At 39.3% G+C, this 16,070-nt stretch overlaps 6 protein-coding genes across 6 annotated transcripts; 3 read left to right on the forward strand and 3 right to left on the reverse strand.

Annotated features, from left to right (window-relative positions):
* Window positions 1-133: 133 nt before the first annotated feature.
* GCK72_003001 (uncharacterized protein) lies at window positions 134-628 on the reverse strand (the record flags this gene model as incomplete). Its single annotated transcript, XM_053723744.1, has 1 exon — window positions 134-628. One exon carries the CDS (start codon window positions 626-628, stop codon window positions 134-136), a length of 495 nt encoding a protein of 164 aa, XP_053592389.1.
* A 6,307-nt stretch (window positions 629-6,935) lies between these two features.
* GCK72_003002 (uncharacterized protein) lies at window positions 6,936-8,215 on the reverse strand (the record flags this gene model as incomplete). Its single annotated transcript, XM_053723745.1, has 6 exons — window positions 6,936-6,965; window positions 7,156-7,339; window positions 7,383-7,628; window positions 7,675-7,894; window positions 7,938-8,126; window positions 8,170-8,215. 6 exons carry the CDS (start codon window positions 8,213-8,215, stop codon window positions 6,936-6,938), a joined length of 915 nt encoding a protein of 304 aa, XP_053592390.1.
* Window positions 8,216-10,665: 2,450 nt separating this feature from the next.
* Window positions 10,666-11,160, forward strand: GCK72_003003 (uncharacterized protein; the record flags this gene model as incomplete). Its single annotated transcript, XM_053723746.1, has 1 exon — window positions 10,666-11,160. The coding sequence occupies one exon, from the start codon at window positions 10,666-10,668 to the stop codon at window positions 11,158-11,160; it is 495 nt and encodes a 164-aa protein (XP_053592391.1).
* A 595-nt stretch (window positions 11,161-11,755) lies between these two features.
* On the forward strand, window positions 11,756-12,732 carry GCK72_003004 (uncharacterized protein; the record flags this gene model as incomplete). The annotated part of the gene is made up of 2 exons (XM_053723747.1): window positions 11,756-11,835; window positions 11,886-12,732. The coding sequence occupies 2 exons, from the start codon at window positions 11,756-11,758 to the stop codon at window positions 12,730-12,732; spliced, it is 927 nt and encodes a 308-aa protein (XP_053592392.1).
* Window positions 12,733-14,336: 1,604 nt separating this feature from the next.
* On the reverse strand, window positions 14,337-14,831 carry GCK72_003005 (uncharacterized protein; the record flags this gene model as incomplete). Its single annotated transcript, XM_003092456.2, has 1 exon — window positions 14,337-14,831. The coding sequence occupies one exon, from the start codon at window positions 14,829-14,831 to the stop codon at window positions 14,337-14,339; it is 495 nt and encodes a 164-aa protein (XP_003092504.2).
* Window positions 14,832-15,832: 1,001 nt separating this feature from the next.
* On the forward strand, window positions 15,833-16,063 carry GCK72_003006 (uncharacterized protein; the record flags this gene model as incomplete). Its single annotated transcript, XM_053723748.1, has 1 exon — window positions 15,833-16,063. The coding sequence occupies one exon, from the start codon at window positions 15,833-15,835 to the stop codon at window positions 16,061-16,063; it is 231 nt and encodes a 76-aa protein (XP_053592393.1).
* Between the last annotated feature and the right edge of the window lie 7 nt (window positions 16,064-16,070).

A 16,070-nucleotide genomic window follows, 5' to 3' on the forward strand; every position in this document is an offset into this window, starting at 1 on the left:
TCTCCTAATAAATTCTGAATAAGATACCTTGCAGTGTTTGGTACTGATTTTCAAATGTTTTCAAAGAGAGTAACAACAAATTTGAATAAAAATGTTTATTATAGAATTCTTAATATTATATGTAATGTAATGGTTATTCAAATGGTGTTACAGATACTTCGATACCTCCTAAAGACAAGTTAATAGTAGCCGTCTTTGATCCATCCTCAGTTTGGATTACATTCCCGACTAAATCCATCAAATTCATTTCCAAAACTTTCGTTCCATTATTTGTAATATTTTGACTACGGATCCACAGATATTCTAGATTCGAAAACCCTCCAGCCTTCCACTTTCTAAGAATCACATCCAAATCCTTGTTACAGAAATGAGATCCTTCGAGTCTAATTGTAGTGGAAGTGCACGCCAAAAGATATTCCAGAGTAAACCAATCGGAACCGAAGATATTAATTTCCTGTGGCGATGAAGTAAAAACTGGGATGAAACCAGGATTAGCAACGGACATGATTCTAAGATCATCTACCAGTCCAAGTTTATTGGATATCTGGTTCCAGTACAAGTTTTCATCCTTTTCTCCTTTAGGACAAATAGTAAGCCTCTTGAATTCCAGTTGTTGATCGAACAACATTGAAATTGTTGGTTGAAATAAATCACTATAATGACAATGAAAACTAGTTGAAATCTTACATTGAAACATTTTCAATAGATGTTGAATAACACATTGAAATCCTTCTCGATAATTCTTCCAGTAAGTTTTGAATCTATTTTGGGAATTGCGACTTTTCAGGGAAACAGTGAAAATGTCAAATTTATCTTTTTCATTTTCAGAGTGGACTCGGATTTTTTGGTCGATCATGTCCAGATTGACTATAACTCTTTGCGAGTACAAACGAGCATTATTGATTTGGGTAGAGATTCTCTTGGAGCAGAGGGAGAGTTTGATTCTGGAAATAGAGAATAATTAGCAAAGTCACGTTAATGAGGTTAACTCACTTCTCTCCTATATTTAATGACTTGAATATCTCGCACAGGATCAATCGAGGAAGACAGAGGAGGGGAAATGGGGAAAACATTGGGCCAGAGATAGAAGACGATGAAATGAGTATGAGGAGAAAGGGAGTAATGAGATGTGTAAATAGAATCTGAGATTGGAGGAGTGCCTGCGTTTCGTGGCGAGACCTTAGATGTCTATGGGAAGAATAACGGATCGACTGTGTGCTCAACGGCAGTACTGCGAGGTTTTGTGGGGGTCTATGGGAGACTATGAGGAGAAAGGGAGAAAGGAGATGAGACTGAGGAAGGTCTGAGGAAGTGTGTAAATAGAATCTGTGAGTCGAGGAGTGCCTGCGTTTCGTGGCGAGACCACAACAAGCCTATGGGAAAAATGACAGATGGACTGTGTGCGCAATGTTACGACTAAGGTCGATCGATTCGTCATTTTTCCCATACAACTAGTTGTGGTCTCATGGAGATATGAAGACTAGTTGTACCGGACCACCAGTTAATGAGATTGTTAAGAATTTTGAGATTGGGCGATTTTACCATAGGAAGGTACATAAGACGACGTCTTGGCCTATCATTTAACTAGTATCAAGGGGGAGCCTGGCAGCGGCCGACCCAACACAAGAACTACTTTATAAAATGTGATGCTTTCACTTAAGGGTGCTCAGAGCATTCATTAGACGAAATGTCTAACTGATTGTTGTGAGAATCCTGGAGGTACTTTGCACCCCTACTCCGGTCAACTGCTTACAAGGGAAGTACTCGAAGTGTCCTCTTTCAAACGACTCAAGAATTTGTCCCCTGATACTTTCAAGTCTGTAGATTCCGAATCTGAAATAAAACTCTGCTAAATGTCTCTGTGAACCGAGTTATGAGCCGTCAAACTTTTCCCATGGTTAAGCTTTTTCGCGTGACACGCGACGTGCCGGAATGTCTACCCAAACATATCCCCCAGTTTTCCAACCATCGGTGGTTCAGGGGTTGTGGGCGCGTCTAGTAGTAGAAAGGCTGTGGGTTCGTTTCCCTTGCCATGTAAAATTTTTTTACTTTTTTTATTACATTTTTTGTGGCTCCATATCTGGCTCCCAGATGGCTTTTCAGTAATTTTTTTATGTACACTTTAAAGATATGATCAAAATGAAGCGGTTTTGCGAATAAAAACAGCAACTTTTTTTGAGTCCCAACTCCAATTTTCTCCACCTAGAGTATGGAAAAATTTTCGAATTTTTTTATTGTTTTTTTAAGTTTGAATAACTTGGAGGACATTTATTAACACTCAATGGGGAACACAACGATGACAATTCACAATAAATTCCTCGAAACAAATATTTTTCGAGCAGTAGACGCAATGAATCATTGAAAGATTGTTGCATCCAGCCATTTGACATTTTCCGTGCACATGAGTATTGAAGCAGACGTCAACAGGTTTGTCACAACGTGGAGGAGGGGTGTCCATGTACCCACCCGCGTACCATGCATATTGTCGCCATTCTTGGAAAACCGGGCAGCACAACAACCAATATACTTGACTCAACATCTGGAAATCGGAAAACATTATAAATGAGCGGATAGGAAACAATACTTTTATAATGCTGTCACGCTGGTGCGGCTTGAACTCCGGGTACATGCGTTGAGCGTACTCTGTAATGTTTTTCATGAACTTTTTGAAGGTCCGGAAAATTCCAATGTCCAGCGGTTGAATTTGTCCCGTAGCTCCAGGTGGAATAATGATTGTTTCGAGGTTTTTATGTGCCGGACGAACGGAATCGATGACAGCAACATTTCTCCAGCACCCCCAGGAATCCACCATGAAGAGAATGTCATCCTCTACTTCGTCAGTAAATGCCACGGACTTGAAAAAGTCGGCCATTAGATCCTTTCCCATTATGTGTCCTTTGGCAGCTCGAAGAACTAGATTGGTAGGATTGTAAGGTGGGGGATTTGTTGGGAAGGCTCCAGAGGGTTCGGAAAAAACCACATAAAGTTTTGGGTGAAGTGTACCGTCCAAACGTAACATCGGTAGTACGGTATAGCTGTGAGTCACACCGGTAGCCGATCCAGTAATTATCTCCACTGTTGTCACGCCTAGAAACTGACTATTGGATTTGAATTCTTTGGAAACTAGTTTCACCTGTATTCGTTAGTGTCCTCTTGGTGTATAACTCCTTTTGAAATCCGGATTGATCGAGATTATACACACGAAGTGGATCATACTCTTCAAATTTTTTCCGAGCATCTTTCACGAAGTTTTCCATCTTTTCAGTGAGGAGGTGTTTCTCGGAGAATCGTTTTCGAGAAACAAAAGTGGTAATGGATCTGGAAGAGATTCGATGTGCACGTTTCCATCCATTCAGCCAGTTGATTCAAAATTGAATCTTCTTTCTACGGTTCTCACAACGGATGCAACAATCTTTCAATGATTCATTGCGTCTACTGCTCGAAAAATATTTGTTTCGAGGAATTTATTGTGAATTGTCATCGTTGTGTTCCCCATTGAGTGTTAATAAATGTCCTCCAAGTTATTCAAACTTAAAAAAACAATAAAAAAATTCGAAAATTTTTCCATACTCTAGGTGGAGAAAATTGGAGTTGGGACTCAAAAAAAAGTTGCTGTTTTTATTCGCAAAACCGCTTCATTTTGATCATATCTTTAAAGTGTACATAAAAAAATTACTGAAAAGCCATCTGGGAGCCAGATATGGAGCCACAAAAAATGTAATAAAAAAAGTAAAAAAATTTTACATGGCAAGGGAAACGAACCCACAGCCTTTCTACTACTAGACGCGCCCACAACCCCTGAACCACCGATGGTTCACAGGTAAACCGCTAAGTCCCAAAAACGGACCGGCGGCGGCGCGCAAGTTGCCCAACGGCGAACATACGGTGGTTGAAGTTGCGAGCCGCCGACGGACCAACGTTTAGCAGCCGACGGGCCAACTTTCACCCGGCGCACTTTCCCAATAGGCCCCTTTCCCCGGTAGTTTCGGAACACATGGTTGAATAATTATTGTTTATTATAAGAAAAAACAAAAATACAATTAAAAAGGAAGAAAGAAGAAAAATAGAAATTAAAATATTCTTGGCTTTTGACTCCATTTGACTTGTTTCCTTTCGCTTCTCATCGCCTCGTTCCAAGTGTAAAATTGTGTAATCGGTGTTTTGATTTTCGATCGAAAGAATCCTTTTTTGGTGAAGATTGTTCATCAAATCTGAAATAAAATAGGTAAAATTTGCTCGAAGGCCGATAGTTACTCACATAGATTTCTTCTTTAGCTTGTTGAATTTCGTTGAATAGTGTAACAAGTCCTTTGGGGGGAGACAGACGTTCGATCCCGATTATCAGCACACTTGACGATGCTTTGCCCTAAATAACTACGCTTATTTTCTTTTATAGAGAATCAAAAATACCTTTATTTTATGTGAAAAAACGTCGTCGTTGTCTCTGAATTTCCCATCGATAACGTTTTGGCAGTCATGACGGGCGCCTGTTGCCTTATTCAGGCACTAAGACGTCAAATTCTGTAAAAGAATAGTTAAACTACATAGAATTATAATCAGATTCATGCGATAACAAACCTTTTCTGTCTTCCGACAGCGGAAACATCCTCCATATTGCGTTGAGACGCCCGACGCCATCACAAGTTGTCTCGATTAGCCTAGAAACGAATAATGGAGTTATTATTCAACGGGTAGTAAGCGGATAGTAATTAAGATTGATCAATTACCTAAACGAAATGTAAAAAACTAATAAATTATCAAGAAATACATGAAAATCGAAGAAAAATGAAAGTTTTTACTGAAAAATAATTCGAGCGACGCCGGTGAAGATTTACTGCGAACACCGAAATAGCGGAGTGTCGTTGCGGCTTTTCGCTGAAAGCGGCGACTTGGATTGAAACTTGAATGTTGAAGAAATGTTGAAAAAGAGCAGATAGTTGAGAAAAGTAGTGAGCGTCAAAAAGTTTTAAATAGACTAAAACCGAGAGTTGCAAAAGAGACACATTTCAGTAATTTTGAACATGAATTTGAACTACCGTATACTCTGTGATAGAGACACATCCAGATTTACAAGTTCAACGTAGCATAACTTGGTTCTAAGAAGAGATACTAAAAAGTTCCCAACTGACAAAATATAGCTTGATACAAATGAAATGTTTCATCAGTTGAAAAAAAGTTCGTAACTGAGATGCCATTCGAGATATGTATCTTGCTTCAAACTCTTCATTATAGGTGCTCCTGTATTACAGGTTTCACAGTTATAGTCCCTTATTTGTATGATTAATTAGTCACTGGGGAACAATCTAGGAAGAAAAAAGTAAAGAAATTAGATTCAAAATTTATCCATCAGTGTGATAGTTTCTTGAAATTCCAACTCAAACTCTTTCTCGGAACAGTGTCGTTCACCGGTTATTAAGCCGCCGTTTAGCCGTCAGCGGTTCACTAACCGGTTATTAGCCCGTTCCTGGCCAGTGATTTAGCCGCCAGCGGCTGTTCAGCCGCCATTAAGCCGTTTTTAAGCCGCCAAAAATAAAATCCATTTTTATGAAAAAAACGAAATAAAGAATGAATCATCTATCTAATAGGACCCACCTCCTAAAATATTTTCTCAAAATTCCATCTCTAACACAACTTCTGTAATGTTCCGCAACATTGTCACTCATCGGTTATTAGGCCGCCATTGGGACTTTGGCGGTCGCTCACCGGTTATTGGGCCGTTATTAAGCCGCTAGCGCTTTTTCAGCCGCCAACAACACGCTTTTGGGACTTAGCGGTTTACCTGTGTTGGAAAACTGGGGGATATGTTTGGGTAGACATTCCGGCACGTCGCGTGTCACGCGAAAAAGCTTAACCATGGGAAAAGTTTGACGGCTCATAACTCGGTTCACAGAGACATTTAGCAGAATTTTATTTCAGATTCGGAATCTACAGACTTGAAAGTATCAGGGGACAAATTCTTGAGTCGTTTGAAAGAGGACACTTCGAGTACTTCCCTTGTAAGCTGTTGACCGGAGTAGGGGTGCAAAGTACCTCCAGGATTCTCACAACAATCAGTTAGACATTTCGTCTAATGAATGCTCTGAGCACCCTTAAGTGAAAGCATCACATTTTATAAAGTAGTTCTTGTGTTGGGTCGGCCGCTGCCAGGCTCCCCCTTGATACTAGTTAAATGATAGGCCAAGACGTCGTCTTATGTACCTTCCTATGGTAAAAACCGCTTCATTTTGATCATATCTTTACCGTGTACATAAAAAAATTACTGAAAAGCCATCTGGGAGCCAGATATGGAGCCACAAAAAATGTAATAAAAAAGTAAAAAAATTTTACATGGCAAGGGAAACGAACCCACAGCCTTTCTACTACTAGACGCGCCCACAACCCCTGAACCACCGATGGTTGGAAAACTGCACAGGCAAACCGCTGATGATGAAACGCGGGTCAAACGCGGGCGAAGGACGAAATTAGAACCAAACGTGGCCCTAATTTCATCCCACGCGGCTCAAAGCCGTTTTGAGGATGAAACGCGGGTGAGATGCGGGCGTCCTCATTTTTCGGAGTTTCTCAAAAGCGCCGAGGATGAAATGAGGATGAAATTAGAACGATTTTTTTCACTGGTTTTAAAGTTTTATATACTGTTATCTGGTTTTGTTTTTCTATATTGACGTACGATTGTTGATTTTTAGTACTTAAATGGTTCGTCGGTACTACAAATATGTTGGAATGTACACCAGAAACGGTAGGTATCTTATAGTGATCATAATTGACTTATATCTCTATAGGTACTGGCCCTGATTTGAATGGAGGAGAAGAAGGTTCCATCGAAACGGGACGAGAACAAGAAGAAATGGAGGAAGGTCGAGGAGACTACAGTTCGATGAATGGGGGTGATTTTATAGGTAGATCAATTGAAGCCGAAAATTCAGAAGCAGAAGTAGTTAAAACCCCTTTTCGATGTAGGTATCGTTCTGAAACTTCGACTATGTTTTTCTAGTTTTTGTGATTCAACCCCCCACCTGGCCCACGAGTTTTGTGAAGAGTTCCTGTACACAAACCGAATAAACAGCTGCTTTCTGAATTAGCAGCGGCCATTCCAAACAGTGACCTCTTGGCCGGTTGGTCTGCTGTAAAGGTAACAATTTTTGCATTGAACCTGACCCCTCCTGCTTCTCCAGTTCTTCCTTCTACATCCATAAAGACTGTAGGAAGCAATTGGTTCCACGCCACTGTTGAGGGGTTCTCCGATCCTTCGATCACGCCTTGAAGCAAAATATTAATAGATTTCTGCATTTCCGATGTGGGCAGGTCAGCAAGTTTCAGTGTGATAGGCCATATCTTCTTCCTGAAATCATGTGAAATACTAGAAATTTCTAAAATGTTCTTACTTTGTGTTTCCATGTAAAGTGACACCATCCACAGATGCCAGCAGTGTTAATTTGAGTTCCTTCGACGTTTCCGATTTCCATCTCCCCTTCAAATATTCTGCATTTAGATTATGTGCCGAATTCCGCCCTGATTTCAAGTTTTCCCGTAGTTTCATGATCTTCGGTAGGTTTCGATCAACGAGGTCAACAAGTTGAGAAAAAGCGCCAATTCTGATAAACTTCAAGACTTTTCCATCACATCTGTCACTGAAAACGCAAGCCGTCAAGATTTTTGATCTGTTTAATTACTCACCATCTGTCTCTGCTTGCTGTCACTCCACAAGAGTTGCAAAATTTTCTAATAGAGTATTGTCCTTTACGAAAATTCCACAAAGATGAAGCCTCTAATCGAAAAGGTGGAGGATGACATGCAAGAAATCGTTGAAAATCTCTTTCAGTGAATCTGGACAAACATGCTGATGTCAAGAAGCAAAGGACAGAAGTTGTGGCACTTTTCAGTAGTTCCTTCATTTCTGAAAACTGAACTTTTAATTATTTCACTCCAATGTCATCTACCAGATCCGTAACAAACGAAGTCATCTTCATCTCCTACTTCTGCTTCTGAATTTTCGGCTTCAATTGATCTACCTATAAAATCACCCCCATTCATCGAACTGTAGTCTCCTCGACCTTCCTCCATTTCTTCTTGTTCTCGTCCCGTTTCGATGGAACCTTCTTCTCCTCCATTCAAATCAGGGCCAGTACCTATAGAGATATAAGTCAATTATGATCACTATAAGATACCTACCGTTTCTGGTGTACATTCCAACATATTTGTAGTACCGACGAACCATTTAAGTACTAAAAATCAACAATCGTACGTCAATATAGAAAAACAAAACCAGATAACAGTATATAAAACTTTAAAACCAGTGAAAAAAATCGTTCTAATTTCATCCTCATTTCATCCTCGGCGCTGTTGAGAAACTCCGAAAAATGAGGACGCCCGCATCTCACCCGCGTTTCATCCTCAAAACGGCTTTGAGCCGCGTGGGATGAAATTAGGGCCACGTTTGGTTCTAATTTCGTCCTTCGCCCGCGTTTGACCCGCGTTTCATCATCAGCGGTTTGCCTGTGCAGTTTTCCAACCATCGGTGGTTCAGGGGTTGTGGGCGCGTCTAGTAGTAGAAAGGCTGTGGGTTCGTTTCCCTTGCCATGTAAAATTTTTTTACTTTTTTTATTACATTTTTTGTGGCTCCATATCTGGCTCCCAGATGGCTTTTCAGTAATTTTTTTATGTACACGGTAAAGATATGATCAAAATGAAGCGGTTTTGCGAATAAAAACAGCAACTTTTTTTTGAGTCCCAACTCCAATTTTCTCCACCTAGAGTATGGAAAAATTTTCGAATTTTTTTATTGTTTTTTTAAGTTTGAATAACTTGGAGGACATTTATTAACACTCAATGGGGAACACAACGATGACAATTCACAATAAATTCCTCGAAACAAATATTTTTCGAGCAGTAGACGCAATGAATCATTGAAAGATTGTTGCATCCGTTGTGAGAACCGTAGAAAGAAGATTCAATTTTGAATCAACTGGCTGAATGGATGGAAACGTGTACATCGAATCTCTTCCAGATCCATTACCACTTTTGTTTCTCGAAAACGATTCTCCGAGAAACACCTCCTCACTGAAAAGATGGAAAACTTCGTGAAAGATGCTCGGAAAAAATTTGAAGAGTATGATCCACTTCGTGTGTATAATCTCGATCAATCCGGATTTCAAAAGGAGTTATACACCAAGAGGACACTAACGAATACAGGTGAAACTAGTTTCCAAAGAATTCAAATCCAATAGTCAGTTTCTAGGCGTGACAACAGTGGAGATAATTACTGGATCGGCTACCGGTGTGACTCACAGCTATACCGTACTACCGATGTTACGTTTGGACGGTACACTTCACCCAAAACTTTATGTGGTTTTTTCCGAACCCTCTGGAGCCTTCCCAACAAATCCCCCACCTTACAATCCTACCTATCTAGTTCTTCGAGCTGCCAAAGGACACATAATGGGAAAGGATCTAATGGCCGACTTTTTCAAGTCCGTGGCATTTACTGACGAAGTAGAGGATGACATTCTCTTCATGGTGGATTCCTGGGGATGCTGGAGAAATGTTGCTGTCATCGATTCCGTTCGTCCGGCACATAAAAACCTCGAAACAATCATTATTCCACCTGGAGCTACGGGACAAATTCAACCGCTGGACATTGGAATTTTCCGGACCTTCAAAAAGTTCATGAAAAACATTACAGAGTACGCTCAACGCATGTACCCGGAGTTCAAGCCGCACCAGCGTGACAGCATTATAAAAGTATTGTTTCCTATCCGCTCATTTATAATGTTTTCCGATTTCCAGATGTTGAGTCAAGTATATTGGTTGTTGTGCTGCCCGGTTTTCCAAGAATGGCGACAATATGCATGGTACGCGGGTGGGTACATGGACACCCCTCCTCCACGTTGTGACAAACCTGTTGACGTCTGCTTCAATACTCATGTGCACGGAAAATGTCAAATGGCTGGATGCAACAATCTTTCAATGATTCATTGCGTCTACTGCTCGAAAAATATTTGTTTCGAGGAATTTATTGTGAATTGTCATCGTTGTGTTCCCCATTGAGTGTTAATAAATGTCCTCCAAGTTATTCAAACTTAAAAAAACAATAAAAAAATTCGAAAATTTTTCCATACTCTAGGTGGAGAAAATTGGAGTTGGGACTCAAAAAAAAGTTGCTGTTTTTATTCGCAAAACCGCTTCATTTTGATCATATCTTTAAAGTGTACATAAAAAAATTACTGAAAAGCCATCTGGGAGCCAGATATGGAGCCACAAAAAATGTAATAAAAAAAGTAAAAAAATTTTACATGGCAAGGAAGTGAGTTAACCTCATTAACGTGACTTTGCTAATTATTCTCTATTTCCAGAATCAAACTCTCCCTCTGCTCCAAGAGAATCTCTACCCAAATCAATAATGCTCGTTTGTACTCGCAAAGAGTTATAGTCAATCTGGACATGATCGACCAAAAAATCCGAGTCCACTCTGAAAATGAAAAAGATAAATTTGACATTTTCACTGATTCCCTGAAAAGTCGCAATTCCCAAAATAGATTCAAAACTTACTGGAAGAATTATCGAGAAGGATTTCAATCTGTTATTCAACATCTATTGAAAATGTTTCAATGTAAGATTTCAACTAGTTTTCATTGTCATTATAGTGATTTATTTCAACCAACAATTTCAATGTTGTTCGATCAACAACTGGAATTCAAGAGGCTTACTATTTGTCCTAAAGGAGAAAAGGATGAAAACTTGTACTGGAACCAGATATCCAATAAACTTGGACTGGTAGATGATCTTAGAATCATGTCCGTTGCTAATCCTGGTTTCATCCCAGTTTTTACTTCATCGCCACAGGAAATTAATATCTTCGGTTCCGATTGGTTTACTCTGGAATATCTTTTGGCGTGCACTTCCACTACAATTAGACTCGAAGGATCTCATTTCTGTAACAAGGATTTGGACGTGATTCTTAGAAAGTGGAAGGCTGGAGGGTTTTCGAATCTAGAATATCTGTGGATCCGTAGTCAAAATATTACAAATAATGGAACGAAAGTTTTGGAAATGAATTTGATGGATTTAGTCGGGAATGTAATCCAAACTGAGGATGGATCAAAGACGGCTACTATTAACTTGTCTTTAGGAGGTATCGAAGTATCTGTAACACCATTTGAATAACCATTACATTACATATAATATTAAGAATTCTATAATAAACATTTTTATTCAAATTTGTTGTTACTCTCTTTGAAAACATTTGAAAATCAGTACCAAACACTGCAAGGTATCTTATTCAGAATTTATTAGGAGAAAAACTTGTTTTCCAATATTTCCTCCATGGCTAAGACATAGCACGATGGGTTGAAAGAGGCAATTATTGATTTTGATGATTCTCTTCAAAATGGGAGTTAGTAAAATTTATTATTTGTTACCCCATCTAGAAAGAAGAAAAATCCCTTAATCTCTAACTAGGGAAAGATTATGAATCACAATTTTGATTTTTAAATTCTACTTAACCTCCTCTCTCGTGTAAATAGAATCTGGGATTGGAGGAGGGCCTGCGTTTCGTGGCGAGACCACAACAAGCCTGTGGGAAAATAAGGGATCGACTGTGCGCGCAATAGTAGTATTGGGGTCGACCGATCCGTTATTATTCCTAGAGGCTAGTTGTGGTCTCGCCACAAAACACAGGCACTCCTCCAATACCAGATTCTATTTACACACTCCTCAGTCTCTCCCTCTACTCATTTCATTGTCTTCTATCTCTGCCCTAATGTCTTCCCCATTTCCCCTCCTCCGTCTTCCTCGATTAGTCCTGTGTGAGGTATTCAAATCATTGAGTATCGGAGAGAAGTGAGTATACCTATGAAACCTCTCCAAATTAATTATTTCCGTATTTTCAGAATCAAGCTCTCCCTCTGCTCCAAGAAACTCTCCATTCAAATCAATGATGCTCGTTTGTACTCTCAAAAAGTTATAGTCGATCTGGACATGTGTTACAAAAAAATCAGAGTTCACTTAGAAAATAACGAGGATACATTTGACGTTTTCATTTCTGCAGAAACCAAGAAAACTCTCAGATCAAATACTCAACAATTTTCTATGGCATGTTGTTCCACAGGAATCGAAACATTCTGGGCGAATCATCAAGAAGGATTTCTATCAATTATTCGGCATCTATTGAAGATGTTTCATTGCAAGATTTCAACTAGTGAAGGTTGTTTTCATAGTGATTTATTTCAACCAACTATTTCTAAGTTGTTTGATCTGCAACTGGAATTCAAAGCGCTCTATATTCACTTTAAAAGATCAAAGGATGAAAACTTGTTGTGGAACCAGATCTCCAGGAACTTGGAACTTGTTGAGTGTCTCATAATCTTGTCTAGTTTTGATACTAATTTTAAACTAGTTTTCACTTCATGGCCACAAAGCATCACGATCTGGGATTGCTATTGGTTCACTCTGGAATCCCTTTTGGCGTGCACTTCTTCTACAATTACACTTTACTATTCTCATCTGGAAAACAAGGACATGGATAAGATACTCAGAGAATGGAGAGCTGGAGAGTTACCGAATCTAAAGCGTCTGATCATTGCCAGCTGGAGATTCGAAGAGAATAGAGAACATATCTTGGGAATGAATCTATTGGAAATAGACGGGATGGTTATCCAAACTGATGATGGATCAAAGACGGCAACTATCAAACTTGGCCAACATTGGATTGAAATGTCCGTGACTCAATTTCAATAATCAAAATAAATGTACGCTCTCTCCTTTTCTAAAGATCAAATATATCGAAAGAATTTAATCGAATCGAATATACATTAATATGTATTCATTATTTCTCTTCCCCTGCTTTTCACATTCCTGCTCCGCCCCTCTCATTATAAAGGAGAGGACCGGAACGCCTTATCATCTTTTTCCCATTTCTAATGTTTTTATGATGTTTCACAACTTTTGTTACTTTTATTATATATCTTTATTTAATAAAATGTCTAATTATTCCCAAGATTGATGTTCTTCTTCCACTCACACCAACACAGCGGCAACATCGGGAGACTCAATCTCTGAGAGCTCTTCGTAAAAATTTTGTAACAAACATGTTTTGCTTTTTTTTTTGAATTTTCACAGTAATCGCTGAGACACTTCGTCGAAGGCTCTGAGCACCCTGAAGAACCCTAAAGGCATCACTTCTTTCAAAGTAGCTCTGATGTTGATTCGGCCGCTGTCAGGCTCTCCTTTATAAACGAGTAGAATGATTGCCCATGACGAGGTCTTATCTTCCTATGGTTAAATCGCTCAATCTCAAACTACTAGCAACCTCATTTGGCTCGGTACAACATGTCTTCATATCTATTCTTATTTTCTATCTTGTTGATCTCAGATCCCTCTCTCGTGTGAATCGAATCTGGGGTTGAAAGAGTGGTGGCGTTTCGTGGCGAGACCACAACAAGCCAATGGGAAAAATAACGGATCGATCGACCCTAAACAGACAATCCTTTTTTCCCATAGGCATTCTGATTTTAGCCCGGCCCGCGACAAGTCTGATTTACACGAGAGAGGGGGTCAGGTAGAATTTAAAAATTAAAATTGTGATGGAAAAAATCAACAAGATAGAAAGTAGGAGACGTAAAGGCTGACTGCGGCCGACCCAACAACAGAGTGTGAAGATCGCTCCAGAACCCCTTCTGAATGCTCAACCTTGTCCTGATTCCTCGGGCCTATATGAAGTGGATTAGTGTTGATTATTAATGCATGGTTTATATATATATAGATTATATAAGAGAATAATATAAGTGAGAAATAATATGTAGCGGAGCCAGTCTTCTCCGACTTTTCCTCTTTGTGTTGAGACGCCTAGAGAAGAGAGGTTAGAGAAAAGGAGGAAGACAGACATACTCTGGGTTCTACCCTTTCACAAGAGCTACTCTGATAGATATGATACTTTCACTTTAGGGTGATCAGAGCTTTAGGCGAAGTGTCTAACTGATTGCCGTAAGAATTCTGAAGCTACTTCGCATTCCTCTTAATGGTAATTCTCTGTCAGTGAATGAATTCTAGAGTGAATGAATTCTAGAATAGATACCTCGCAGTGTTTGCTACTGATTTTTAAATAGAGTTGACTAAATTGAATAAAATTGGTTATTATAGAATGCTCTGATGTCAAGTGTTGGTGGGAGTGGTAGAAGAACCTCAAACTTGGGAACAATTAGACATTTTATTACATAAAGATAAATAATAAAAATTAAAAAACGGTGTGAAAAATCATAACAACATTAGAAATGGGGAGAAAGAAGATAGGCCGCTCCTGTTTTCTTTTTTTCGATATAGACGATCTTTACATGAAGTTAAATTCATTCAAATGGAGTCACAGACATTTCAATACGATGGGGGCGAAGTTGAATAGTTGCCATTTTTAATCCATCATCAGCTTTGATAACCATCCCGTCTAATTCGCTCCAATTCATTCCCAAAATATGTTCTCCATTGTCTTTGAAGCTAAGACTATCAATCGCCAGACGTTTCAGATTTGGTAACCCTCCAGTCTTCCAATTCTTGAGTATCTCATCCATATCCTTGTTTTCCAGATAAGAATCGTAAAGTGTAATTATAAAAGAAGCACACGCCAAGAGAGATTTTAGAGTGAACCAAGCGGAACGCATGATCACAATTTCTTGTGGCCATGAAGTGAAAACTAGTGTAAAATCAATATCAAAACTAGACGAGATGTTGAGACACTCAACAAATCCCAAATACCTGGATATCTGGTTCCACAACAAGTTTCGATATTTTACTCCATCAAGGCGAATACAGAGCGTCTTGAATTCCAATTGTAGATCAAACAACATTGAAATTGTTGGTTGAAATAAATCACTAGCAAAACAACTATCACTAGTTGAAATTTTGCATTGAAACATCTTCAATAGATGCCGAATAATTGATAGAAATCCTTCTTGATGATTTGTCCGGAATGTTCTGATTCTTAATCGCATAGACATAACTCTTACATTACAAAATTTGATAGAAAATTGTTCAGTATTTGAATTGTGGTTTTCCCAGAAATCTAGATGAATAGAAACTTGAAATGTATCTTTGCTATTTTCAGAGCGAACTCTGATTTTTCGGTTTAACATATCCAGATCGACTATAACGTTTTGTGAGTACAAACGAGCATTATTGATTTGAGTGGAGATTTTCTTGGAGCAGAAGGAGAGTTTAATTCTGGAAATAGATAATAATTTGACAGGTTAGACTCACAAAATAAGGTTAACTCACTTCTCACCGATACTCAATGATTTGAATACCTCACACAGGACCACTCCAGGAAGACGGAGGAGGGGAAATGGGGAAGACATTGGGGCAGAGATGATAGGAATAAATAATTGGGGTAATATGAGGTGAGAACGTCTTTTATATTGATTTGGTGAGAATGTAAATCTTGGACGCACCGCAATTTAAAGCCGCAACGCAACCGCTACGCAATGAACCGTGGTCAAGTCTGGAGGATCGATAGTGAGGATACAACTGTCCCAGTCACTTATTTTCCAATAAGACGAGACTGAGGAGTATTGAGATGTGTAAATAATCTGGGAATGGAGGAGTGTCTGCGTTCGTGGCGAGACCTCAGGTAAAATCAAATAAAGAAAATAAATAAATGAACCCTAAATTATCGATTTGGTGACTTTAATTCTCAGACGCGCGATTTACCCATCTGTCTTTTGTAAGGCCCCCAATGAGAGACTTGATGCCAGTCAGTCTTCCCTCATTTTCCTCTCTCTTCCGGAAGCACCCTCTTATTCTGTTCCTGTTCATACCAAACCTCTCCCTAACCTAAATGCCTTCTTCCAGAATGTCTCTCATCCCAACAAACGAAGAAGGTCAAACGATGATCGAGAGTCACGAATTGTTGAACATGGCATGTGACAAATATAAGGAGGAGAAGAATATTCGAGATAAAGAGCCCAGATTACGATACACGACAATGCAGATGTCACTGATCGGACATCTCTGTGATGTGGTTCGAAAGGAGATGGATGAGTTGAAGAGAGCCGAGGAGCAGAAGAAACGAATCAAGAAATAAGATTCGA

This window comes from Caenorhabditis remanei, chromosome I, assembly GCF_010183535.1.
Source record: "Caenorhabditis remanei strain PX506 chromosome I, whole genome shotgun sequence".
NCBI lineage: Eukaryota > Metazoa > Nematoda > Chromadorea > Rhabditida > Rhabditidae > Caenorhabditis > Caenorhabditis remanei.